This window comes from Trachurus japonicus, chromosome 3, assembly GCF_045865225.1.
Source record: "Trachurus japonicus isolate A0001 chromosome 3, Traja_1.0".
In the NCBI taxonomy this organism is placed as follows: Eukaryota; Metazoa; Chordata; class Actinopteri; order Carangiformes; family Carangidae; genus Trachurus; species Trachurus japonicus.
The window spans coordinates 17,558,893-17,586,054 of NC_140909.1; the positions used below are offsets into that span (position 1 = coordinate 17,558,893).

General features: G+C 41.2%; 1 protein-coding gene across 1 annotated transcript; it reads left to right on the forward strand.

Annotated features, from left to right (window-relative positions):
* Window positions 1-591: 591 nt before the first annotated feature.
* LOC146989852 (RNA polymerase II elongation factor ELL2-like) lies at window positions 592-26,374 on the forward strand. The gene is made up of 12 exons (XM_085764627.1): window positions 592-779; window positions 1,368-1,415; window positions 14,316-14,443; window positions 15,539-15,702; window positions 17,379-17,617; window positions 19,336-19,460; window positions 20,022-20,136; window positions 20,406-20,889; window positions 21,509-21,560; window positions 22,133-22,304; window positions 22,410-22,454; window positions 23,394-26,374. Exons 1-12 carry the CDS (start codon window positions 642-644, stop codon window positions 23,502-23,504), a joined length of 1,821 nt encoding a protein of 606 aa, XP_085620753.1. The 5' UTR covers window positions 592-641; the 3' UTR covers window positions 23,505-26,374.
* The last annotated feature ends 788 nt before the right edge of the window (window positions 26,375-27,162 follow it).

Here is a 27,162-nt window from a genome sequence, read left to right on the forward strand (position 1 = left end):
TACCTTTTCTTCTAAGTGCCATGAAGAGTGACTGTAATGAGTAGCATCAGAAGCAGCTAATGGAGATAAATATACAAATTAAGAGAAGAAAGTGAAAAGAAAAATAGAAAGAAAAGTAGTAAGTAGCCTAATTCAACAGGGGGTCTGCGGAGGTGCTGCAGGGGGGTTGTGGAATTTTTGGTTGAGACAATGTTTTATATCTTTTATTTTCCACACACATAGCTTGTCTGAATGATTATCATGCAGTTGACAGACATTGTTGATATGGGAATTGTTAACAAGGTCTGTTTATAAATGGCAGTGGAACAGCCACCCTACTCACTGTATGCTCGTTTAAAATAAAAACATGAATATATGAACCTGTGTAGGCCTATTATTTGGATATCAAGGTATGTTTATACATGGCGCTGGGTCCAGTTTAATATAAAACATAAATGTATACAATATAGTAGGGGCTCCCTGGGGACTCCTTGGCCTGAAAAACGTTGAAGACCCCTGTGCTACAGTGAGTTCACACAGTGCTGCTGCTGCTGCTGCTGCTGCTGCCGCCGTGGCCCCGCCCACACGGTGACGTACCCGGGCGTCTGCAGAGCGCAGAGAGGAAAGCAGCTTTAATTGCGGGGCAGAGAGAAAAGCCAGCGATGGCTTCGCTCAGGCAGGAGCACCGCTATGGGCTCTCCTGTGGAAAAAATAACAGAAACTGCCCCAGCAGGACGCTGTACCATGTCAAGCTCACGGACACGGCTATCAAAGCGCTGGAGGCTTATCAAAACCTCAAGGTACCGTCTCCTCAACTCTTGTGTTTTATGTGTGTGCGCTTGATGTAAAATTCATTTCTTACACTTGTTGTCAAAGTTGTCGTCCTCGCTTAATTTTCGCTTTTTAGTTCACGTGTCGTCGTTTGTTTTCTCGTAAGACGTCTAGCTAAAACGTGTCGTCTTCCTTGTGTGGTTTTTCACTGAATAAATAAAAGGGGCACCAACAAGTTTACAGTTACTTGTAGCCTCGTTACCCCCTCGCTCGGATCAGAGCAGAGCTGAGCAGGACTGAACCCTGTGATTGTCGGGAAGCAGGAGCCTGTCAGCTGTTTACGGGGAAACTTTCAAAGTAAAGCAGCACACAGTCTGCCTGCTTATCTAATTGACAAGTCGGTTAGTTTGTCTCATAATTGGCTCTGGTTGAGTCCAGCACACGGGTTTTACTGGTTGTATTTAACTTGCATTTAAACAGATTACAGCATAATTGTGTTTATGAGACATCCTAACTCAGATTAGAGAGTTGAATATGTCCAATATGCCACAACAAATAGTCTTTCTTTCTTTCTTTCTTTCCTTCTTTCTTTCTTTCTTTCTTTCCTCTGACTTTAGGGATCTTTACCAAGTGAGCCATCAATTTGCTTCAAAGGAAACCAAGGGGTAAGTTTTTTATTAGTTTTTTTTATGACTGCAGTTATTGGTATGCTAGACTAGACTACTTAATTAAGCATAATCTTGTTAGAAATTCAGTCCAACCAGATGGCCTAATCACTGTTTAAACAAATGTTTAGAACCAACTGTTAATTACTCATCTGCATACCCACAAGGCTTCAGCTCATTTGTTCATGTGGATGAAACCGGCGCCTGGTGAGTAAGAAGGCAACAAGTCGACCTGTCTGTCATCTCCTGACATATTAGGCTAGGTGTATGCCAAGTCATTTCTTAACTGTAACAGCTGCAGAGAAGAGATGAGAGTTCATCACACGTAGCTGCTACCTCACATGTCCCCACCACACTGCCGCTCTCAGAGCGCTCAGATGAGAGCTTATAGGTGGCCGTCTCAAGCGGATAGGAGGCATGCAGGTTACTGGGTCAGGCTGGAGACTGTGGAGAGGCTTTGTTGGGTCAGTGAGTGGTGCTGGGAAAAGAAGGGATGGAGGGAGGGAGTGAGGGGGAGGAGGACGTTCAACACACACACACACTGGCAGAGGAGTCAACAGTGCGAGAGAGGAGTTATCATAAGTCAAATGAGGAGCCTTCAGTGAGACAGATTAGCGCCGTGCACCTTGTTCTCATATGGGAAAATATACTTGAATAATATATTAGTGTGAGTGTGTGTTTTACTGTGTGTAATACACTCTTTTTCTTTATTATTGAAGCATAACCTGCAGGGCACAGACTGAACTATGTGTGTGTGTTAAGACTAAAAGCAGGAGCAGCTGTCCCAGGAGAATACTTTACTTTTCAGTCAATGCTAATTGCATGGGCTGCTCAGAAGGAGTTGCAACCCCCTTCCTGTCACGACAAGATGAGCTGAGAGGTGGTGCGTTTTTTTTTGTAAAGGGGGCTTGTGTGGTTAACAGCCTGGATCAGGTCTTTTTAAGTGTGCATGCGGGGGCAGTGTGTATATATCACTTTCCCTGAAAGTAAGGTACAGACAATCTTTGTAAAATTTAGTTGTAAACTGAAGCTGCACTCTGGAAGTCAATTTTTCCAGAAGCATTCTTTATTTTTCCCATGAGGGGCTGAGGGAAGTCAAATTCATTTTTTTTTTAACTTCCCGATTGTTGTTATCATTAATAATCTGGTGGGTGTGCCTTTCTAATTAGTCCATGATGTTTGTGAAAAGTTTCCAAACGGGCTCCTGCACAAATTGTCAAGCAGGCTGGTCTACCCTAAAAGCAGTCCGATTCCTCCACGTTTGTGGTCAGGTCTGAGAGGTCGGTTGTGAGCTGCTGTCTTTTCTTCAGGCTCTTTGGATCCCAACAGGAACTCCTCAAACAAGGCATCAGCTACTGTTAAGAATATGTAGCTTCAAAATTTGAAGAAAAGCTGCAAATCCAATCCAAGGCTTTAGGACTGAGTTTGTTCTGGGAAGTTGTTCCCCGTAAAACTCTGCTTGGTGTAACTACTGCAGCTGCAAAATTAAGTGTTTTCAAACCGATACGCATGAATCTTATTTCCTTAAGAGGCAGTTTGTTGACTTTGTCCTGCAGCCTGGGCAGAGAGGGAAATACCAGCTTTTAAAGTCAAACGAAAAGAAATAAAACTGATTTTGGTGTGGCTCTGATTGCATGTTTGTGTTTCTCAACAACGTGCGCTAGTTGGGATTTAATTAAGCAGAGTGCTGTAGAGCCTGCTGAAAAAAAACTGTAACAAAACATTTTGGGAGTCGTGAGTCAGGCCTGGGCTTGTGTCTGAGGTTTGACACGGTGACAGTTCATCTCTGGGCTGCTGCTGCTGCTGTCGCTGTGATTACTGAGGGATTGCAGAGAATTTCACACCACTCCCCTGGATATGGCACAGGGAGATGAAGTTATTAGCCAAATGAATGTTTAGAGGTAATTACAGGAGCCATAATGCTCTTGATTACAGTGCGAAGCATCATGACTGACTCGGTTTGCATTAGCTTTCCCTGTCTGCCTGACTCAGACATTTGTGAATGTGTGTTTTTGTGTGTGTGTGTGTTTTTTTTCACGTGTGCATGTGTGTGTGTAGTATTGGCACACTTTTGCAGCAGTAATAGCTTGACAGATTATATGAACTCTGGCCTGATTTCCCATCCTATTCCCAGATTGGAGTCCTACTTTTTCCTGCATGTGTATAATGAGAGAGAACACACTTTGTATGCTAACGTGGTGTGTGTGTGTGTGTGTGTGTGTGTGTGTGTGAGTTATGTACGACATACTCCACATGTTTTTTATGTGTTAAATGTGGGTGTGGATCCTGTTGTGTTTTGTGTGTGTGTTGTGTATGCTGTGTCCTGTGTGGCCTGAAGGCATGATTTATTCATGTCCCACCTCCTTTTTCCTGTCCTGCCCTCTCTGCCTATTGTGGAGCCGTCTTCACCCTCGCAGGACCAGAGTGGATCCCCTGAGGACCCTCTGTGTGTGGTGTGTGTTTGTTTGCTTGGTTTCTCAGTGTCTATAAGGGAATTTTTGTCACTTGCTTTTTTTTTGTAAGTAGGCTATCTGTGTGTTTGAGAGAGCGCAGTTTTTTTTTTGTCTGTCTGTGTGTTTATGCTGTCTATGCTGAGATCCCCCAGAGTCCTGTCTGATTGTGTGTTGTCTCCTCTGATTTGAATAACAATGAGTGGGGGAATGCAGGCTGTGTGTTGTCACCCTGCTTGGATCACCCAAAATGAATTGAGTTTTTCAGCCCCGATGCATAACACTCAGTCCAGATGTGTTGCCCCCCCCCCTCCTTGTTTGTTTGTGCCTGACAGGATAGAAACTTCCATCATTAACATTTAGTTATCGAACTATGACCACAGATTGAAGTCTAGGCTTTTATGTGACCGCTGTCAATTTTTTGATATGAGAAACACTGATGCTAATTTAATTACAGTAGCAGAAAACAGAACATAGTATATGAAAACGCTCTAAAAATACTTTGTGCTTTGTGCATTAATCATCTTGAAAGATAAATTCAAAGTATTTAACATCACATGGGAAATTATTGGGCAATTAATGTCAGCACGTGCATGCATTGCAAAAGTGCTTTCACTGCATTCCAATAATCTCTTCAGTGGGCTATACTATATATTGTGTATGTTGCTTGCTGGAAGTGTGTGTGTGTGTCTGCGCGCACGCCTATAAAGAAAAACTTGTTGTTGGATTATGATGTTTTAAACACTGGAGGTTATGGCTCGCTGCTTCTAGTCAAAAGCCAAGGAATGAAAATCGCGTGTGCCGGCAGGATTACATATTTATTTAGCCAATGTGTGAGCGCAACATGAAGACAAGTGGACCTCTGAGGTCCAGCAGCGGCAGGGCCCTTCTAGAAAAATGCGTTCTCTGTCCAATTAAGCAGCTTGGAGATACGTAGCACATCTTGGCTCGCTGTTGAGGAACGTGTCCCGTCTAATTCCCTCACGTGAAAATCCACACCATAAACTAATGAGGCATAAACGGGTACAGACAGGCACATAAACACAGAGACACACACACACGTGCACACACAAACGTATGGCTCTGCCTGTGTGGAGACATGGTAATCTGTGGGAGGGGGTTAGAAGGAGGGAAGTGACCCACAATTTGTTGAAGTTGACAGTTTGGCCCTCAGGCACCTGCCAGAGATGTATCGTTCTTGGCATTGCAGGGGGAAACCTCAGGGGATGCTTGTGGCACAGTACCCCTTCCCATCCTTTCCCTCCTCCTCCTCCTCCTCCTCTTCCTCCATCATACTCAGCCCCCCCCCCCCCCCACCAATACTGGAGCTTGCAGCTCTGGCAGCAGCTCTGTCCCTCTGTGAAACTGCAAATGAAAAGGAATGGAAGTAGATTACAGGCTGCTGCTTGATTACATGCACTGTCTCCCACTCAAGGCAGCCACATTAATCACTCACTTGCAGCCATGTGCTCCTCAGCTAGAGAGAAGAAGACACTGCGGAGCTCCAAGCCTTGACTGATTGACTGCGGGATCATAAACACACTTTAACATGCACAAGCTCTGTTTTTTTTTCTCCTCTCTGTATGTTCTTCTCTGTCTCTGCTGCCCCTCCCCACCTCCATCTTTCTCTCTCTCTCTCTCTCTCTCTCTCTCTCTTGCGCTGGACCAGAGACACAGACGCACATTGTGTTTTGTATCGCTGGCCTCCATTGTGGAGGGGACTTGTCTTAAATGGCATGTGTCAACTTGTGGCCCTGGGAACGATTGGGCTCTTTTGTTTGTGATGAGATGATGAGAAGTAGTGTTTACTGAAGTGTGGTGAGGATGAGGGTGGTGGCTGGCTGGCTGGCTGACTGGCTGACTGTCTGAGCATGTGTGTGTGTTTGTCATTGTGTGTGTGTGTGTGTCTAAGCCACTGGCGGAGATGTTTGGCTGATAGCTAGACTTTGGCCTTTCTCCCTCCCCAAGCCTTATGAGTGGCAGTAATGCTGATTACACCCTGGTGAGAGGAGCTGGAGCTGAGCCCCTCTTTGCTCACGCTGGATTAACACACACACACACACACACACACACACACACACACATACATGGAGTTTGCATTAGCACCAAGCTCAGAGTGACTTACCTCCTGCTGATAACAGACAGCGGTGGTGGCGACAGGTTTCACTCCCTCCTCCTGCACCTCCTCCCTCACCTCCTATCAACCACAAAGGGGGAACCAGTGCCATGGCATCCCACTCTGGAGCCGAGGAGGCCAGAACAAAAGACGGCCTGTTTTCAGAAGGCCATTACTCAGGCTGCAGAGGATGTGGAAACAATAGGCTGCATGAGATCTACACCCAGACCCCACATTCAACCAAAAGCTAGCAGGAAACATAAGCCCTGTGCACCGACAGCAGTCTCTCACAGCCTTTGTTCAATCGACTTTATAGTTTGATAAAGCCAGGAAAATGAGCTTTTCCCCGTCCTGCACCTTCAGCGTGTGGAGATATTTATGACAGTTGAGGGTGAACTGTGGCTCATTAAGATAGTGTCGCCACACACACCGACAGGCCCGGAGTTTTATTGTGTCAAGATTTTAACTGCTGAAATTTTACATTGTGGCTTTCTGTGTTACATGGCGAGTATGTTAGAGGTGGAAATGGTGGAGGTCAGTCCTAAAGTGTCTCAAAATGGAATTAGTTTGGAAGGTCAGAGGTCGTGTGTCCGTAAAAAGGATGATAACGAAATTAAATAAAACAACAGAGAGAGAGAGAGAGAGGCAGAGACATTATTGACTGTTGTGATGTTTCCTGTTGGTTACTGTACACCCTCAACCATGACAACTTGGGTTTGTGGAGATAAAGATAAAATGTCAGCACTTGCTATCTCAGTATGTGATATTCTTTTATCTCAAAACAGATTTCCATCTCGTTTTGGGTTTTGTTATATTTTAGCCATTTATAGCAGAATAGTGGATGGTACTGTATTTATTCAGTAGATGGAGACATGATTTCTACGACTGTAAAGACTGTAACTGAAAGAAAGAAAGAGGCTTTACTGCTCTGTTGTGACACCTGATGTTCCCTCAGGGTCAAACACCAGTGAAGAGGTAGGAGTTAACGAAAACTAAATAAAAAACACACATGCAGGCTTTCAGTTGCAGAAATACGCGTTATCACACAATCACTGATACATACGCACATACTCGTATTTCTGGTTTTCTCGCAGAGGTGTCAATCAGCTAAAAAACCAAAGCAGCTCAGGGAACTGCAATTAACATTTCACCACCAAACCTTAAACAGCTGCTGCTGCTGCTGCTGCTGCTGCTGCTGCTGCTGCTGCTGCTGTGTGTGTTCCCTATAGTGAAATGTCTTCACATTTATTCCACCTAATCTTCTAATGTGACTTGTAACTAGATCATGAGGCCTGAGGGAAGAGATGAATGCTGATACAGTATATTATTCAAAGTAAGATAGTGGGACCTGTGTATTAGGCTAAATAAATACATAATGATGTTTATGTGGCATGATGCCAAGGTGCAATATAAAATAATATAATAAACAGTGAATGAGGGGCGGATTTTGCAGCAGGGCAGACATGCCCAAAACTGCAGATTCAGTCAAGATTATTTGTGATGTACTGTATATTATATATTTGCAGAATGAAGGTGCAACATTGCCACCTTGAACATGCTGTGTAAAAGAGGCTTTAGTTAGGCTGATCTGACCTCTCTTAGGACTGCGTTCAATTGATTGACATCTTTCTCCTTTAAGCTTTGTGACACCTGCCAAGATGAGATACCTCTAAGTTTCTTATCATGGCGCAGTGCCACCTGCATTTAAAACAGCAGTGGTTCAAAATGTCAATCAGTTGTCTATGTGTTCATATTTAACACGTGTATATAATATACCTCAAATATTCTTTCTTTGCAACCAATCTGATTATTTCATTTGTAAAAGTTGAAACGAGTCAGACAGATGGAGAAGAGTCCAAAACTGTTGAAAGAAAAAAAGTGTTGGGAAGTGCAGACAAAGAAAACAGATGGACATACATGTCTTAGCCAAGAGTAACACCTCTGTAAGAGATTGATAGAGACAGGATGGAGAGTCGGCAAAAGCCTTAGCCTGATATTTGCTTTTTACCAAGACAAAGGAAAAATTATTGGAAAAACAGTGCGACTGTCCAGCTGTACTAACTCGAATGAGAGAAGTATATCATCTCAAAGTGAAAATGTGAAGTTACTAGGCCTGTGAGGAGCCATTGTTTGGGTTAATAGAATTAATTATATGTTCAGTCACTTTTCAGATTCATGATTCTCAAGGTTGGCCTCTTTTGCCTTTTGGCCTCTTTAATGCTCAGTGACCCTGAGCGTCCCTACGCGCGTAAGTCACTCCTAAATGTAGAGCAACTTTTATTATATTCATTTCTAAAGAGTAGACCCTTGCTGATAAGTACTCTTATGCATAACAACTTTAGTAACTTTCTCTATGCTTGTTTTGTTGCTGAAGTTTTTCCCCTCCGCTTCATTCAACAATCACAAAGATCAGAAGCGGTCCACAGATTCCCTGAATATTTAACTTGAAAGGAAGACAATAAATATTTCATTATTCATGGTCAGTTGAATTCTTTAAGTTCCAAGTCCTTTGTAAGAGCGCCTCTCTGGGTTTGAATTGCCATGCGTGCCTCTCAGGAGGATGCACTAGGCTTTGGTGCGGGCTCCAGCGGCTGGGAACGAGCCTGTTGATTGCCGTTTTACACAGTGGGGGGTGTAGACGTCTGCCCATGCAGGTCACACAAGCCACCGTCACTGGATGAATGGCAGCGAGTGCCCCTGGGTTCCCTCCTGCAATGACAGCGACCGTACATTTGAAACAGCTGGAATCCTGCAATGGCACACACAGCACAATCCAATAAACAGAGAGTAAATTGTTACTATTCTGCAGGGCGAGTGGAGGAAAAACCTGCTCTGATGATCTCCTCTAGGACCGAGTGGTGCAGGGATTGTAATAAACATAGCTGTTGCTTTTATATGGAATCCATGGATACACAAATTACTGCGACAGTTAATTACCACTTTAGATATGCAGTGCACCAGGTAGAGATGTGTGAACTAAAAGGCCAAATATGTTTGTTAAACCAGATGATTATAGTTTTAGGACTGTTTTTTTTTATGGAGTGTGGAATATGATGTTCCTGTGAAATGGCATTTGTTTCTGCTGCCCTGATACTCCGCATAGAAGTGCTTATCACGCTTAACATCAAATTTGGAGTTCAAAATTAGCAGCAACAGCTCTCCTCATCTTCTTTTTTTATGTGTGTGTTGTTTGTCCCAGTCTGGTTCTGACCTGCAGTGGGTGGGGTTGGGTTCAGGGGATTTGTTGACATACTGTTCACACGTCTTTTTTCAACACTGTTTGATACCACTTTATGTCATTTTGTTGGAAAGTCTCAATTAAAAAAGATTCAGGGAAAAAATTAGCAGCAACACTTTTAACCACCTTTCTGGGCTGTTTCATGTAGCAGCAAATGCCAGTTTTAGCCAAACGGACACCAAACCCAAGTCGAAGGCCTGTTCTTCCTCGTTGGATGTTGTCTTCTGTTGTTATGGGATTTGGATTGGCTGCTAAACTTTTTCTTTTTTTTAAAATTCACTTTATTCCCGTATCTGGAAAGTGACTTACGAGAGTTACAGGAAATATGGGTGCTTGCCCCAGGTGATAAATGATTGATTGGCATTTTGCCTAAATCTGCATAAAATGTTTTGAGTTAGAGGGAAGTGTGTGAAGCAACTGCCTGCTGCGGCTGTGAACAGTATTCAGAGGGGTGAGACTCTTTTGTGGTTCAGTCCAAATCCACACTAGCTGCTCTGTTAGCACGATAACACATTCTGGTGCTAATTCTTTGTAGGTTTGTCTCGTCACTAACTAACAGCTGTTCCTCTGGTTTCATAGCTAATTAAAAGTTTCTTGATCAGAAGAGGGAGGCTGAACAGATTTGTAAGCATGAGATGAAAAAATATGCACAGGAAGTGTTTGTGACAGTGATATCGCTATCATCGGCTTTGTTTTTCCACCATAATGGTTGTTTTTATTAATGAGGCTTTAAAGTTTATTACCATTTATTTAATGGATTTGTCTAAGTGGCCATTAAAATGAGAGGTACATGCATCATCCTGTGAAATGTTCACATAAAACAATCCTTAAAGCAATCCTCTCTAGTGTGTTAAGCCGTCGTCTGGCCTCTGCCTCTTACAGTGAGACCTCGAGTATTAATCTACAGGCCATAAGCATGCGTCGCTGCAGAGCTACCCACAGGCAACTGTTACATAATCCAAGTTATGTTAGAAACTGAGGAGATCCACCTGTGCAGCTACATGCAAGCTGGTCCATATCTCTTGGTGCTGTCTGAGTTCAGCTGTATATAGTTTGTATAAATTCCTGTGGTGAAAGGCTGCGTGTAAAGACATGTGCTGTGGGCTGATAAGAGAACAGGGCCAACGTCTGTGTTGCTTTATTGCACGCTTGCGTCAAAACATCTAAAGTGACTTTTAAAGACATCCATTCTGCTGGATGTCGGCAAAGTGGCGTTCACTAAGTTGTCGGTTCAGATCAAGTTCATGGCCTTTTAAACATTTATTGTTTTTAGTGTCAGTAGATATACAGTACACTACTTTCATATGCAGCATGCTGAACCTGACAAGCCCTTACCTGACTGCTTGTCAGCTTTTATCAGTTTTGTTTACACTGTACGACAGTGGCACACAGATAAAAACATCTTCTCACAGTACAGAACAGCAGCGTGGGGGAATACTGGCAACACACACAGTAGATTTATGGCCAATAAAATGTTGTGTCTTGTACATAAAGTCATGGTCGTCAAAATGCGTTTGGAAAATAAAATTGTTTATTTTAATATAAGTTACATTTACAATTTTGGGGATGATGGTTAAGCAGTGCAGCACTACAGAGGCAGGGCCAAAGAAAGAAATGATTTGCAGTACTGATTGTTTTCCCACTTGTGTAGGCAACAGAGACATCATGTAAAAAAATAAAATTGTCAAATTGAGATGACAGATTCTTTAGCAAACATCAGAATTTCCTTTAGCTCGTTGTTTGATCTCTAACTTCCAAGGAAGACCTCTATACTAAGTTGATCGTTGCTCAAATACAACAATAAAAAAGACTGCTGTGAGAGAGAAACAAAACTGTAAAGTGGCAGCACAAAACCAAAACAAAGAGCCTAAAGAAGCTGTATTGTCAGAGGTGGTTCTTCTTCATTACCATAGTCTGAGGACAGATCCTCCTGGTCAAACATAACCCCAGAACAAGTGAAAGTCGAACAGGGATGAAGGATGAAGGACAGCTGTTGTTATTGTTTTCCTAATTAGTTTTTTAGGCAGTCACGAATTTTGGTTGTGAAAAACACAGCAACTCTGCCTGCACCAAAAATCACAATGATGAGTACAATAAATCGGTCAGTCCTCACAGCAACCATTTAAAACAGAGGAAACTCTCTTTATTTTTAGATGTTCAAACAAAACCATGGCGCCTGCTGAGGAATCTTCTGCCTCATCTTTACAAAAAATAATGTACAGGTAGTTGAATGAACATTACTTAAAGGACAATTCCAGGCGAATTCAACTCAGGGGTGTATTTTCATATCAGAACTTTATTTACTTCAAGTTAACGTTTACTATTAAGTGCAAAGTCTAAAACTAGATGGAGACAAATAATTCACATTTTTTATTTGTAAATAATTATTATTATATTGTATAATTTTTGAAAAAAAGTTGTTGATAATTTCTCTATTAATTGACTAATAATGACTGGTATTTATTGCTTTTATTTATCGTTAACATAACATTGACTATAGTGGGATTTATTTTGAAAATGACCTGGCATAGGACATTAGATATAATCATAAATATTTAAAATATATAATGTATATAAACATATTTACCTTAGGGTCTTGTACCTAATTTTAACCATATTCAATAAAAGAAAGTGTGATCTACATTGTGTTATCAGTGTTAAGTCACCTTGTATCTGTGGATGACACCATGACATGTAAAAGTACACATGGACATAGTTTGACAATGGAGTTTAAGCAACGAGGAGACCAGACCAGAATTGGAACTGAGGGACACGACAGTAGAAAGGAGAGGAAATCAAACGCTTCAACTCATTTCCCATGAAACTACCAGTGAAGTTTTCTGAGTCCACCATTCATGAATGTGCAATTACATCTTTTCAGTGGTCAGATCAGTGTAGATCCTGACTTTTTTTCTGATCCTCAATTTTCCTGATCTGTTATTATACGTCTCTGTGTGTGTTCGTGTGTGCATTTGTCTGCCCTGAAGGTTGCAGCCTTGGCTCAGCCGCGCTCCACTGAGTCTGCCAGGAGATCTCAGTGGACCGGACTCTTAAAAACACTGTTTACCCAAGGAGATTTATTTAAAGTTACAGAGCAGCACAAAGCCTCACTCCAGGTCCTTTATGTGCGTGTGTGTGCCTGTTATCCTTTGTATTTAGCTGTTGCATGTGTGCACATGTGTTGAGATGCTGGAAAACAAAGACAGTACAAATGTCAGATTGTTGTTTCGTCGTTCTCTCCCAGAAGGGCGAAGCTGATCTCATAATTTCACTTCAGTTGAATATTTCTCCACAGCTCATTTATCACAGTCAAAGAGCTTCCTTGTAAAACAACTGGACTGTGTGTTCACAAGTTCCCATTAACTCCTAGACTGTCCCCAGTGACGATGATCAGGTCAGGCGTGTACTTTCTTCCTGTACTCTGGTGGAAGACTCATATGTAAGTCATGTCATTTCAGGATGCTTTTCCTGAGCCGACCCGTGTGGAGCATGATTCAGACCCCGCTGCTCTTTGAAGAACACACAACAGGGGATTTTCTTTAGACAGTTTTAAATGAAAATTCTGTGTCATCAACGTAATGCGTCATATGTGTGTCTTTGAAGGGATCGTCGGCCTCCTACAGGGTGAAACACAGTATGGGAAATAGACTATGTAATGATGGGAGAAAAATAAAGGCTATGTTGTTGTCTTAATTTGGAAACAGATGAGGTTCAGTTGCACTCTGTGCATTTTCTGTGTTTTGGTGGTACAGTATTTGGATGGTCAAATATTGGTTTGTCAGTCCAGTGCACTGGACAAGAGCAAGGAGGTCGATATTCATGAAATCAGATGTGGATAGTCAAGGTCCTTAAAAGAGCAACTTAAAATAACTGCACAGCTTTTAAGTTAAAGCAGAAGTAAGCGATCCGGTCGTTTTGGCTAATGCTGCGTTCCAGGCAGGCTTTTGAAACCGTAAATTACAGCTTCAAGTCACAACTTACGACTTTGTAGCGTTCCAGGCAACCCACTCGTGTTTTTCCGACCTGTTTTACCTGTGAAAGTCACTATAACGGCCACTCGTAACTTCCGACCCATGAACTCGTACCAGTACGTCTTTTTTTACAGTCTATGTACCAGATCGAACTGGTACGACTTCACAGGTCGGAAAAATACGAGTTGCCTTGAACGCACCATAACAGTCCTCGTCCCTACGTCGCCACATTCACGGCGTCCCTTGGCTGCACACACAGCCCTGCATGCAGTTCTCTCTCCTCATTGGATAAAAACTGTAGGATACGATAAATGTTTTCTCCTCGGCTCAGAGCAGAGCAGAGGGACTGACAGACCCGTGTTTCGGTCCAAACACTCCATGTAAGTGATTGCTGTCGGAAGATATAACTATTTAAGACTTATATTAACACAAATATATCACTTACTTCTGCTTTAATAGAATTTCTTTGAAAATTGTCATAACACATCCAGCCAAATATAATATTCAGAGTGTCCTGTTGCTGCAGATACAGGTTAGGGTTAGAATAATTATATTTTGACCTTTTTCACATTGTCGTTTTCACGGTTTTAGTGTAAAAATGCTGATTACAGCCACTTTAATAATCCTGCTGAGCCTGTTTGTCCTAGTCTGGTCTTTGCGAGCCAAAAGTTGTGAAAAAAATACACTTCATTGATTTATGTTGATTGCAAAAACCTTGACTTTGGACAGCTCTGTGTCCTTGGCTACAACACATTTGGCATTGGAGTTTGTCTCTGAAATTCTGCTGAGTAGATACTTTTTTCTCCCCCTACCAAAAGTTGACAGTTTGAAAGATAACAAAAGATGCATGAACTCTTAGGATAACATTGACAAGTTGAAGCCATTGGCTGGTTCCACACCAGTAAATCAAGATTACTGTTCTTTGGATGCATTATGTTCACACAAGCGTTGAATACCTGGGTGAATGTCTTCTTACAGACAAAAGCGTGACAAAGACAGAAACTCTCCATCACATGTGTTACCCTTTTGTAGTGTTTATGTAACAATTTGTCTGTCGTCTGCCTATGTAATTGTCGGCCTGTCTGTTTTGAATGAAACCTGACTTTCTTCTCTTCTTCTCCTCAGTACATCAAGATCCCAGCCCCCACACCAGAGTCTCCGTCTGCTCTTCGTGTCTTCTCCTTCTACTTATCCAGCGACAGCAAAGATCAGCCTCAAGCAAGCTTTGACTGCATCCATCAGTATGTTTCAAGGTATGCAGTTCATCACGGAGTTCAGATGTATTTTTTTAAAGCTCTTTCAGCACATTTTGCCCTTATTTTGATTTAAGGTCCTGCCTCAGGCTTTATTACAAAGATTTACTGTAAAAAATTGATTCAGTGCAAAGTTGACGGATCTGTCTGTCACAATTTACTTGATCTCCTGGCTGTGACACATGTGACCTCAGATGACAGCTTTTTGTCATCTTCATTGGTCAGCAGGCTTGTACCACAAGTTTTTTTTTCCTCCTTTCTTTTTCTTTTTTTTTGATAATCCCCGGCTCTCTCGTTATCCCCACATCTCTGAGACCATCGTGAGAGACAGTTTTTCACAGGATGAGGCAGTTGTAATTTCCTGTATATTTCTGGGCTGACCCTCTCATTAGTGAGACCTGTGATGCCGTGTTTATGGGGTGGATGTGCTTGGAAAGTGAGGGTTACGCTCTGTTGCTGCCTCCTGCTGCCAGACGGCCGACTGTGGTCTGAACTGGAACTTGTTCTGGTTCCAGTTCAGCCGCCTGGAGCCAAGAGCAACAGCGTGAACGTGTGAGGGCAAGAGTTTGTTCTCTGTGCCCCAGCAATTGTTTCAATATTCAGAGGATGAAGAGGAGAAAATATGTATTATTGTGTTGCGAAAATCAAAAATTGTATCGGAGAAAAGGTTTTTTTTAAAAAAAAAGAGTAAACTAAACTTGGCAGCACAGTAAATCCTTGATTTATTGACAGCATTAGTGCAGCACATGTTCATGTAATGAACTTTTTACTTTTGTCACAGATTGTTCTTGTTTTGCAAGTGTGCTGTCAGGAGCCAAGTTAATCCTGGGGGTTTTCAGAGGCTCTATCCTGCTTTGAACCAGGATATCTGGCTTTCTCACACACAGTGGACTACAGGGCTATATCTAGCCTGTGACATAACATACAGTAACCATAGACCTTCCTTAGCCAGCTTCCACCACAAAGCCACTTTATGCCACATGGGTCAGTATATGCTGCTCTAAGATGGCTAATAGGACTGTGTTTTTACAGTGTCTGCTGTGCAGCCAGCAGAAAGCCCTGCGGTTCAACCGGCCCTGTGTTTGTGTCTTGCAGTGACGGCCGCGAGCAGCTGGAAGGTCAGGGTATCATCCAGGACAAGATCACCGTGTGTGCCACCGACGACTCCTACCAGATGACCCGTGAGAGGATGTCTCAGGTGGAGAAGGACATCTGGAGCCGCTCTGCCATTGAGATCAAACCGGGAGCCACACATCCAAGTAAGGATAGACTGCACACAGCTTGAAAGCTTAGAACAGGCATCAGTATGTTGGATATGGATACACTGATGACACGTAATAATAGAAGTAGAAGCATAGTAAACAATAAAATAAGGAATATTTGGCTTTCTTATAAAAAGTTGTTATACGGTATTTATTGTTCTAAGCTGAAATCCAGACATTTTCCAACTGTGAAGAAAAAAAAGAATATTTGGCTTCAGTCAAAGTTGGTAGTGTTCGTCTTTAATTTATCACTGTACAGGTAGAAAACCAGTCAGACATTTGAAGCCAGCGTCTTACTGTTTGTTTTACTGAGAGGCATATAATGAAATTTAATGTTGGCAGCAAAGGGCTGTAAATAGTTTCTTTCTTGTAGCGAACAACTTAATTTGCTGCAGGGTAGTGCTAAAGGCCTGCGCAGAAATGGCTCCCTGTTGTTCAAAACATATCACAGGTCTCTGATAATTACAAAATGTTTACCAGATGTTTGCCACACAGCTGAAAAGCATAATTTCAAAGGTGATACATCCTTGTTTGTCCAGCAACTGTATTTCCAGTTTTTCTCTGGGTTGCTTTTTTTAATGTTTTTTTTGTTTGTTTTGTTTTCTTTTTCTTTTTACTTAGCATCAATAATACAAGGACATGAACTCTTGCACTACTTCCTCTTTTCTTATATGTTTTTTCCTCTTCTCCAACCTTTGCCGTGCTTATGCAATGTTGTTGCTTGGCGTCATTCTAGACCCCATGTCAGAGCTAGAGCTCCAGGAGAGCTGAAACTCTGGGTGGTTCATACCAAATTTAGACTTTGCAGATTGTGTAACATCAGGTCTTAAGGTGATGGTGGCTTGCCAATGTACAGTAAACATTTAATAACTGCACTCTACACACTCCCATTTCAGCCTCAGGAGGTGCACGTCAACACAGTGAATATTACCAGGCATGCCACAACTTATAAAGCATGCATCTGGCACACCACACAACCCTCACCATAACAATTACTTAATTCAGAGCATTAATAGCTGGCAGTAGAGTTATGATAATGCACGGAGCTCTTATCCCCCGGCAGGTTGAGCTTTTGTAGTTGAAAGAAAAGCCGTCTTCTCCTGTACCGCTGCCCCCCTCTGACCTTCAAAGAGCAGATTAACCCGTAATGGGATTAGCACAGAGAAATAGCTTTCACTGCTCCAACGTACCTCATCTGCCTGTAGCATTTAAGAATTGGCCATTTGAGTATTTACACCTGAAGACAAATGTTTGCAGGCCTGTATGTTTCTGCGCTCTAAAGGTAAAGGTTATTTGGTGAATGTTTCCCCGTTAGCCAATCAGTTGTCAAGATAGTTTAGCCTGGGGAGCATGTGCACTATGTTGAACATCGTAGTGTCACATTGCTTATCTAACCTCTGACTTGTGTTTTTTAGTGCTTGCGGGGACTACACTAGTTGAGGGTTCACATATGAACACATTTAAGGCGACCTAAATGTTTTTGAGACATATTTAAAGGCTAAGGATGTGTTAGTATGTAGAATACATATTAACTAATTTTATAGAAATTGTAAATTAACTTTGTTGTTATAAAAATGTAGAGTTTGCAGTATACATAAAATTACAATAAATTATGAGTGTGCTGTATGTCTGAGTATAACTTATTACTAAATCCTGTCTTTTTCTGTGTCCAGGTAAATGTGTCAAGTTCAACAAGAGGCCAGCTCCTCCGTCCGCATCAGACAGCAGCTTCTATAAGAACAACATTCGGAGGAATGGCAGTATGGCCGCGCCGACCCAGAAGCCCCTAAGGGAACGCATCGTCCACCTGCTGGCTCTCAAACCCTACAGGAAACCAGAGCTGCTGCTGTGGCTGGAAAGAGAGAGAGCCAGTCCCAAAGACAAGGCCGAGCTGAGTCCTATACTGGAGGAGGTACATAAAAATAATATGTTTGTAGGATCATGCATACACACACGTATATATTTATTGCACACATATTTCATTTACATTTGACGTGTTCATCAGAACACATACACAAAAAAAAGTGTGTGTGTGCCCCACTGCACTGTGCTTCACACACATGCTTCTATCTGATGGCTGAAAATCCATTTATGCAGTGTTGTTGGCCCACATAACACTGTAGTTTTCCAACCAGGTATTGACACATTGCAAAAAGGCATGCACCACTGCTGAAGTATAAATCACTGTTTTTATTGTTCTAAGAAGGGATATGAACAACGGCAATAATTTCAAATATAGCGCAGACAGTAGTTCACATGACATTTTCGATTGACAACAAAAAAAGGGTGCTACATTTCAGCAGGGTTGAATGTGACAGTTTTAACGTATGTGTGTCCCAGATAGTAGAGACATCTAACAAATATATAATCATATACTGAAAAAGACCTGGGGCCTGTTGCGCTTTCATTGAACTTGTGATCTAATTTAGAAGCGTTTACTTTACGTGACTTTTCCTGTATACATTTTTGGGTAATTCCTAAATGATGTTTGCGTGTCTGTACTGCCATTTTGTGTGTGTGTGTGTGTGTGTGTGTGTGTGTGTGTGTGTGTGTGTGTTTTCTGGTCCCTGTGCTTGTTGATGTGTGTGCATGCATGTGGTTTTTGTGTCAGTGCGTGTGTGTAATTAGGTCGGTGCTGTAATTGTCTCTGCTGAGATTGTGTTTGCAGTGGGGCGGGCCGCTCTGTCAAGAGGCCCCAGGAAGATAGATGTCCTTGGAGAAAGGCAGTCTGGCGAGATTAGAGAGGAGGGTAGAGTCAGAGGCAGAATGCCTGAGACTTTCCAATGGGAGAAGAAGCAGAGAGGGAAAAAAAAAGACTTTTTCAACTTTTTTATGTTTTTAGGAATTTCAAATCCTGGGCTCCAATTAGTTAAAGTTATTATTTTACTAGTGTTGTTTGTTGAATTAAAAACTAGTGAGTTCTACAGCCACAGTGATCAGTTTACTCTGATAGCCCAAGTTTGCAAGAATATTTACAAGGTGGTTTCCAAAATAAGCTGCTTGAGTAGTTTGGTCTTTATTGTTGGTAGAGGTTTAGTTTTGAATGAAGAAAAGGATTTAATATTTCTTAAAAACGTTTACTTTGACCTTGTCAGCTATTTTGAATATACTGGGTTTGAATATCTCCAGTTTGTACTTAGCCATGAATATTTTGCAAGTAATTATATAATCATGCAACAAAATATTATGCCACATCCACATGGAGAAAAAAAAAGTTCCATTTTACTTTTCAAGAGTAACAAAACTAAACCCTGTATCAATTATCAGGAAAAGAAGATTGGTTATCTAAATTATACATGTGAATGTTTTCATTCTAAAAGCTGTGAGGAATGATTTAACATTGTGGTGTCCAAAAATCTAGCAGTAACAAAAGACACTACGATTAATAGCACTGTGAGACATGCTGTGATAGTGGTGATGCTGTGGCACATACATTTGGTGTTCGGAAAATGAGTTTGTCCGTTCGTTAATGTATGTGTATGAGGAGGAGTGAGGAGTTTGCTGTTTCCCATTATCTAACACAAAGTCAATGCAATACATTTTGAAACATTGTGTGATTGTGTGTGTTCAGTCAATTAAGTCAGAAATGAAAGATTTTAAAGCAACATGCTATGGTGTCCTGGATTTCAGGTAGCCAAAGTCAATCCCAAGGACAGCAGCTACCTGCTGAGGGACGACTACTACAAGCATGTGCAGAGGGACTGGCCCGGCTACAGCGAGGAGGAGAGGCAGCTGATCAGCAGGCTGCTGGCCAGGTGGGTCACAGGAAACATGCCGTCTTCGCACGATCTGATATCACCAAGTAAACAGCAGCCCAGGACTAACACTAACCCTAAACCTAACCGGTTGGTTATAACAGCGCTCCTGGGCTGTTAATTACTTGGTGATATCAGATCTTCATAGTTATATTTCTTTTGTCCCTTTACTTTTTAGTATGTCGCACAAGTTTGTGGTGTTGACACAATCATCCCTGTCTGGCCCGTGGTACTGTAATGCTAAGAAACAATAATAACAATTGAACTTGTTTCTCACAGTTCCAGGCAAAGACTGGATCTCATCCTTATCTGCTGTCACTCCCCCTCTCCTCCACATCCTCTTCTCTCATACCCACACACGGATATGCACTAATCAACTCTGAGAAACAAAACCTGTCTGTACCTGTTACACAAAGAATCTGTTTTATTTTTCATGCTCCACCTCTCCAGTTTCCCGTCAACTCTGCACAGTGATGCCAGTAAAAACTGAACATTTTTAGTGTTAGATATTTTTCCACATCTCATTGTCAAATTACCACATTGGTTCTCTCTGTGTAACAGGAAGCTGCAGCCACAGATTAGCAACCAGTCACGAAATCTTCAAGCAAGCGCATCGATACGAAAGACCACAGAGGATACAACACTACATCATAGCACAGTGAAAAATCCTGCAGTGGTAAATGTTGTTTTTTGTGAACAGTTGGAACATGTATGTTTTTTTGTGTGTGTGTTTTTAACACAGTTAACATTTCAATTTTTTGCTTGCTGGCTTTTTATGAGTCGGTTTTTACGTGATGTAAGGCTGTGAATGCTATTAGCCTGTAGTCTGACGATAAGAGTTTGACATCAGAGACTACGTTACAGCTTGTTTGTGTGTTTTTGGAAGGGACTTATATACGTGACTTTAAAGGTTAATTTCTCTCATTTTCTTCTCACTTTCCCCAGAAACGCCCCGTGCCTTCTGACTCACTTGAAAGGCTAGCTGTTAAGAGACAAAAACCTGCGGACCAGCTGCAACAGCAGCCCACAGTAAACGGACTCTTAAACAATAAGGGAGGACACGACAATGCAAATCCCACCCTCAACCCCAGCTTCCACACAAAGACTGAGTTTCAAAGAACAACGAACCATACGAGCAACCAGAATGACTCATTGGGGGGCAGCAACAGCCTCCCCTTACTGCCCAAACACTCTAGCACCTCAAACACACCTGTTTCAGAGAGCAGGGAGCAAGAACCCAAAGTAAGCAGCCATCAGCCACTGCAAGGTGACTCTGACTGCGCTCACCAGCAGCTCGCAAACAGCCAGCACAGAAAGAAGAAATCTAAAAAGCACAAAGACAAGGAGCGGGAGAGGTTAAAAGGCAACCAGGGCAGCAGCTGGTTGGAGACAAGTCCTGATCTAAAGCAGAAACCGGACAAACTTGACAGTAAGGCCTCAATTTACATCAATTTTACTCACTTCTATTCCTCTTACACTGTGTGATCTCACCCTAAAACCAACACAGTGATGTAGTGGTAGACAGATAGACAGAGTAATTATTTTTATACTGTAGCCTCTGTTTGAATAATCAGTGTTCACATCTGTAAGACACCCTCTTGTTGTCATGTGTCTGCACTGTTGTTGTTTTTTCTCTGCAGTGGTCTATATGATAATAAGTTAACCACACATACTTTGAACTGATGACCAGTGGTAATTGTCTGTGAGGTCTCTCTGAGCGACCGTTTATCTTTCAGCTCACTGGTGCATTTATAGAGTATTATCTCATAAGCATGTCCGCGTTTGCTCCCTTAAGCTCACTCTCTTGAGTCCTCAGTGTGTTATCTGGCTGATTGACTCAACAACAGCTCGAGCATCGCTTTGGGTCTCTAAGCTGAGATGTCTCCTGATACCCACAAACACACACACACACACACTCACACTGTGGCTTTTTGCAAAACAAAAACATATTGCTCAATACTCAGACAGTTACAGAGTGTCATGTGGACAGTTTCACTTAACTCAACCTAATGGATTTTTTTTTTCCCCCTCTGTGTTGTTTTTTCCAGATCCAGACATCACAAATGCTGTGGGCTCTGAGGAGAAGCCAGATTATGTGCTGTGAGTGTAAACACGATTTAAAATAACTTTTTTTTTATGATTGTTCTGTGTGGTTTCCTGCTGTAGCTAAGCTTTAAACACAATTAAGATGTCTTGTCAGTTAAACTATGTGTTGAAGAGAACAGGGAGATAAACAAGCACATCTAACAATCCAAACTGTATATTTCCTATTTATCACTGATCTCTGGCTCTGGTTCAAGATAGACAGTAGACTGACAGTAATATTTACAGATTGCATAAATTCTCCCCACTGGTACTGAATGGACCTGTGTTATAGCAGCTTATTGTAGCAGCTCATTGTGGCCCTATGTTGCCATCTTGTGTCAAAAAGAGCTATTGTAGGCGGGGGAAAAAAGTTCAATTGAAGTAGTGTGATAAGACTCATATTAAAAGGTGTTTGTGCATGAAAGATCTGACTACAGGATAAAACTTACATGGAGGAGTGCAATGCTTTCATGCTTTACATGGAGGAGTGCAATGCTTTCATGCTTTAATCCACTGTAAAAGGATCAGTTAGATCGGCCGCCACATGAATACACTCTGTTGAGTCATGTTTGTATGTCCCTCTGTAGCACCTATGGCACCATCATGACTTTGGAGCAACGTCAGAGGTACCAAGAAGACTTCTGCGCTGAGTACGATGAGTACAAAGACCTCCACTCCCGGATCGCCACCATAACCCACATGTTTGTTCAGCTAGGATCCAAGATCAAGAACCTGTCGCCTGGCACACAAGACTACAAGGTACTAATGCAACTTACTCATCTGTTCACACACATACACATAGATGCTAATGTATTCATTTATGCAGGTGAAGTAATATCTACAATTCTTTCTTACCTAATGTAGATAATGGAAGACCAAATACTAGAAAAATACAACAAGTATCGAAAGGTAAGTCAAACCTAACTACTATATATGTCATTATAGTTACTAAACTTGAGGAGTTTCCATCCATTTTGTTTTTAAGAGCATTTTAAATTTGCACATGAAAATAAGTGGCAAAGCTGATGCCAGAATCTTGAAAAATGTGTTGCCAAAAACTTCATGTGAATGGCTGAGGTGGAAAAGCAACTAATGTAGAGTGAATGTAATGCTCTAGGGAAAATGTGACAAAATGCAATGGAAAAAGACCATGATGTGCATGAACCATGTGATTTAATCGTCCTCTGAAGAGACTAAAGATAGAAGCAGGAAAGCGAAAACATCACATGTGAGTGTGGAGCAATTAACATAACATTAATTCATCAAACAAACATAAATGCCTAGGTCCATCATGTTTTATACATTGTTTTCAGCAGTTTGTAGCACCCAAGTGGAGCATTAGAGCCACATTTTCTTTGGCTGGTTTTCTCAAAAAACAGAAAAGTTTTGTGCAACATTTAGATGAAAAAGCAACTTAAAAAAAATTATTTCTTCATTTGAATAAATTAATTTTTAACACAAGCAAATCAATATGGATTCATGTTACAATTGTAATAATGTAAAATGATAATATTGAAATACAGAGGCACAGTCAGTTGCATGAAATGAAAACCTAAATTATTAACAGGCCAAAGCTTACGTGTATACAGCTCATCTGTGAGTCTAAGTACTGTGTAACCACAGCTCTTCTTTTTAATGAATGCTTCTCAGCTGCTTGAAATTCCAGACACATTGCTCTGGGAAGAAATATTTCAACTATGATATTTTTTTCTTTTGCCAAAGTGTAAATGTTTATAACTGTCAGTGGTCGGTACACCTCATTAAAATATTTAAAAAAACAACATTTGTAATGTTTTTAATGTGGAAACCTGTTTTATTAAAACCATTTCATTTGTCCCATCTCTACAGAAGTTCCCAGGCTACCGGGAGGAGAAGAAACGCTGCGAGTATCTCCACGAGAAACTGTCCTACATCAAACAGCTCATCATAGACTATGATGTGTCTCGAGTGTCTTCGTAGCGAAGGCTCACCCCCTTACATGTTGACATCCAATTTTTTTTCTATAAGGAAGCCCGTCCTTCGCATTAACAGCACAGGTATCAAACAAAGTGTATTTACCTCCAAATGATATCAAGGATTTGGATGAAACTTCAACGTGGACTGCTTCTGCTGGGACCATGAATGATGCTGTGAGCACTAATGATGATTATGAGTCAAGAACAGATATCACTCTGGTATTTGTAAGTCTATTTGTATTGAAGTTATATTTTCTCTCAAACGTTGTGTTAATGTGAAAACTCCAAGGGAGAAGCACAGGTAGTTTTGGAATCATGATAGTTGTGCATCTGTCATTATCACAAATGACATCAGGGTTTTCCTGTCCTGTCATTACCAGTGTCAGTGTAAGCCATTTTAAGTAGAAGACATCACTACACCTCATTGACTTTGTTTTTGACACGTTAAGTCAAACGTTGCTTCAGGCAAGTTTTCACTTTTTTTTAAATATATATATATACATTTAGAGAGCTCAATATGCAACATGAAAAAAGTGTACCTTTTTAAAGTTCCATATCAAAGTTGCCTCATGCAGAAGCAGCACACTGCAAAGTTCTCTCAGATTAATCACTCACATCTTATTTAGTAAATAAGGTGAGATAAATCCAATGCAGTTTCCCTAAATGCTCCAGACAATTTCAAATCGATCGACAGGCACTAATGTCTGATTTGTTTCTTTTGTTTGTTTTTTTGTTAAAGTGTTAAAAGAGGTTGATTTGATATCGGAAACTGGTGAATCCCAACACCTGGGCAAAGATAAGGTTATTGGAGCTCAATAATACAAAGACACATTAAATTAAGATATTTTGCTGTATAGCCAGAAAGGGGTACTATTTACTTTGTTTGGTCTGGTTAAGGTTGTCTCAGCATATTTCACACTAAAGTCAAATCAAAATTCTCTCTAACATTTTGAAAGCAGTTGAACATAATGATACAAAAGTGAATAGGTGCAGGATCACAAAGAACCTGATGCAGTACAGTACAATGGTGTACAATATGCTTTCTCCCAAATGCACTTGTGTCTATCTTAAGTATTTATTCACCACACCCCTTTCTTCTGAATGACTGGAAAAGGGACCAAAAATGCTTGGCCTTAATGGCAGTAACTTGGTGAGGAAAGAGCAGAGCAGTTACTGACGTTGTTAATCAGGCAACAAGTCTAGTTTGAAGTATTCCAACCCACTGGAAATAAGTGTGTTTCTCTCTTTTGCTTAGAACTACTGATGTATTTATTTTCAAGCCATCTTCCTCTATCCTGTGTTTCTGAAGCGTCAGATCTTGTGTGATCCAAGTGTTTGTATCCAAGCAGCTCGGGGGGTGAGGTGGAAGGCTGTGAGTAGATAAAAAGGATCTGCTAACATGACATGTTAGCAGCATGTTTTGCCTCGATCGAGTCAGCAGGTGAAAGCTGCCCAAAATGTGGAAATGGTCCCCAAAGAAAAAAAGGCACGAATGGGAAGTCAGAAATTATTCACTTACGCGCCATTAAGAAAAAACACACACACTACAAAGCATGATGGTACATTAATTAATTACATATTTGTTCACATTTTACTGCAAAGTTGGATCACTGTGGTCCTATGAGAATTCAGACAGCAGGTAACACAACAGTGGAGACTTTATAGCGCACAATGAATGATTTCAGGTCCATCGCCAGATTGTTGGTCTTCATGGAAATGTGGAGCCATATTAAAGTCAAATGTGTACATTTGCAGCATCATAACCAGTTGTGGTACGTGGGTATTTAATACTGGTCTGGAGACTTTTATATCATTGAGTTTCTAGTGAGTAATCAGTGACCATTCAGTTTTTGTTTTTTTTTGTTGTTTTTTTTGCACTAAACCCAATCTGAAAGAACGGGGCAGCAGAATTTCCACTCAGTTTGTAATTGTTCAGCGTGGTTGCAGTTTTTGTACCAAATGATATCACTAAGTCAATGACGTACATAGAAGCCTTAAGATTACACTTTTATAGAACAGAAACTGCCAATTTCAACATTATTCACCCTCATCTGTTATCTGCCTTATATTACTGTTAGCTATTAAACCTGTCTTTGCCATTTTACTGTTGAAGTGAATGCCAACGATGGTTCTCTCAAACGTTATTACTTTCTGGAGGAAATATTTCATTATGTATTTTTAAAATTGTTTAGTGCACACTTTGATTTGCCGTGACGGCATAGCTTAATCTTACTGTGGCTGCATCAGTAATTCCTCTGGTACTCTGTTTTTTAAATCATGATTTATGCATATGGTCAAGTATGTATCTTTGGGAATATAACCATGGTTTATTCTATCACTGATATTCCTATTTGAATTCTGTTTGCCTCAGCTCTGAGCATTTGGTTTGATTGGAATTGTCTTCAGGGATTTCTGTGATATGTCAAGCACAAGAAAATCCATTGTTCATACAACAATACTCAATCACTTCAGGTAGTGGATTATGAAAATGTTGCAGGTGGAGAAGAGTACAAGTGTCAGGTGACTGATTAGAGACCATAATTATCTGGAGGTTATTGAGTTTTGTGGAGGATGTGTATCGTCCACGATGAAAGAGTCACCGGACCTGAAGACAAAATATTTCTTCCAAAATCACTAAATGAATGTTATTTATCTACGCAAGTCTTAATCACAACAGGTTCGTTCATTTTTGTTTCTTGGTCTGGTGTCGAGCACTCACAAGGCTGCACAGCAGGTGTTTTTATGTAGGCTACTACGTACCTGTTGAAGCCAGAAGGGAAGGCAGAGCGATATGAACTTGCATTTTACAAATGTATACTTTCTCTTTTCCTGTTGTGCAAAGTTCAAAAGAATAAAACATCAAAGTGAATTTTGAGACTTGACTGTGTTGCATTTCTCTTTGAATTTTGTAATCTACACCATCGATTGATCATCATAGTTTTCTTTGGTCTCATCTGTTCTATCTACACTACAGCAATGCCACTGCTGTCAAGGCACACAAGCATAGAGTAAGGTCTGGTTTTATGTTTTCCTGAAAATACCAAAGACTTAGAAATGCTTACACTAGTAGAAGTAGTTTACTGTTTGAATACAGCTGGTTTGAAAGGACATAAAGTTTTTTAATAGTCGTCTGTGTTGAGATACTGCCCTCTAATGGTCAGTCAAAATCTTCCTCTGGCTCATTGAAGAGGCTTGATGAGGTGAAGATTTCTGTTTTCTATTCTATTTTTCTAAATTCTACTGCTCTCCAGTCACTCTGTGTGCGTGTGTGCCATTTCAAAGTATCGATTTTGCTCCATTTTCATGGTTTGTAAGCTGAGTATCAAAGCCCCATATTGTCCATATTGAACTCTCACCATGATCCTGTTTGACATATCGGAAGCCGTTTATCCGTGACTGAGTCTAAACCACAGCGAATTAAGACTTAAAAAATTAATACCGTGCCTGTCTGTTTAAAAAAAAGGACCATATAATTAGGAATTGACAGTACTGACAGGGAGTTATTTGACAGATGTATGTGCTCCGCGGCAGACCTACTAAACAGACATAGCAACGGTGCGCGCGTCCGTGGAGACGATGTTGTCATGACGACCGTGCAATAATTAGCATTCTGAAAGGCTGCTAGCGTGATATCGCTCTGGCGTGATCCCTTGGCCAAATTA

Bases quoted from the DNA above. Each gene is read 5' to 3' on its own strand.
- LOC146989852 (XM_085764627.1), top strand. From the start codon at position 642: ATGGCTTCGCTCAGGCAGGAGCACCGCTATGGGCTCTCCTGTGGAAAA. The intron at 780-1,367 runs GTACCGTCTCCT...CTCTGACTTTAG, and splicing joins AGGCTTATCAAAACCTCAAG to GGATCTTTACCAAGTGAGCC. The intron at 17,618-19,335 runs GTACATAAAAAT...CCTGGATTTCAG, and splicing joins TGAGTCCTATACTGGAGGAG to GTAGCCAAAGTCAATCCCAA.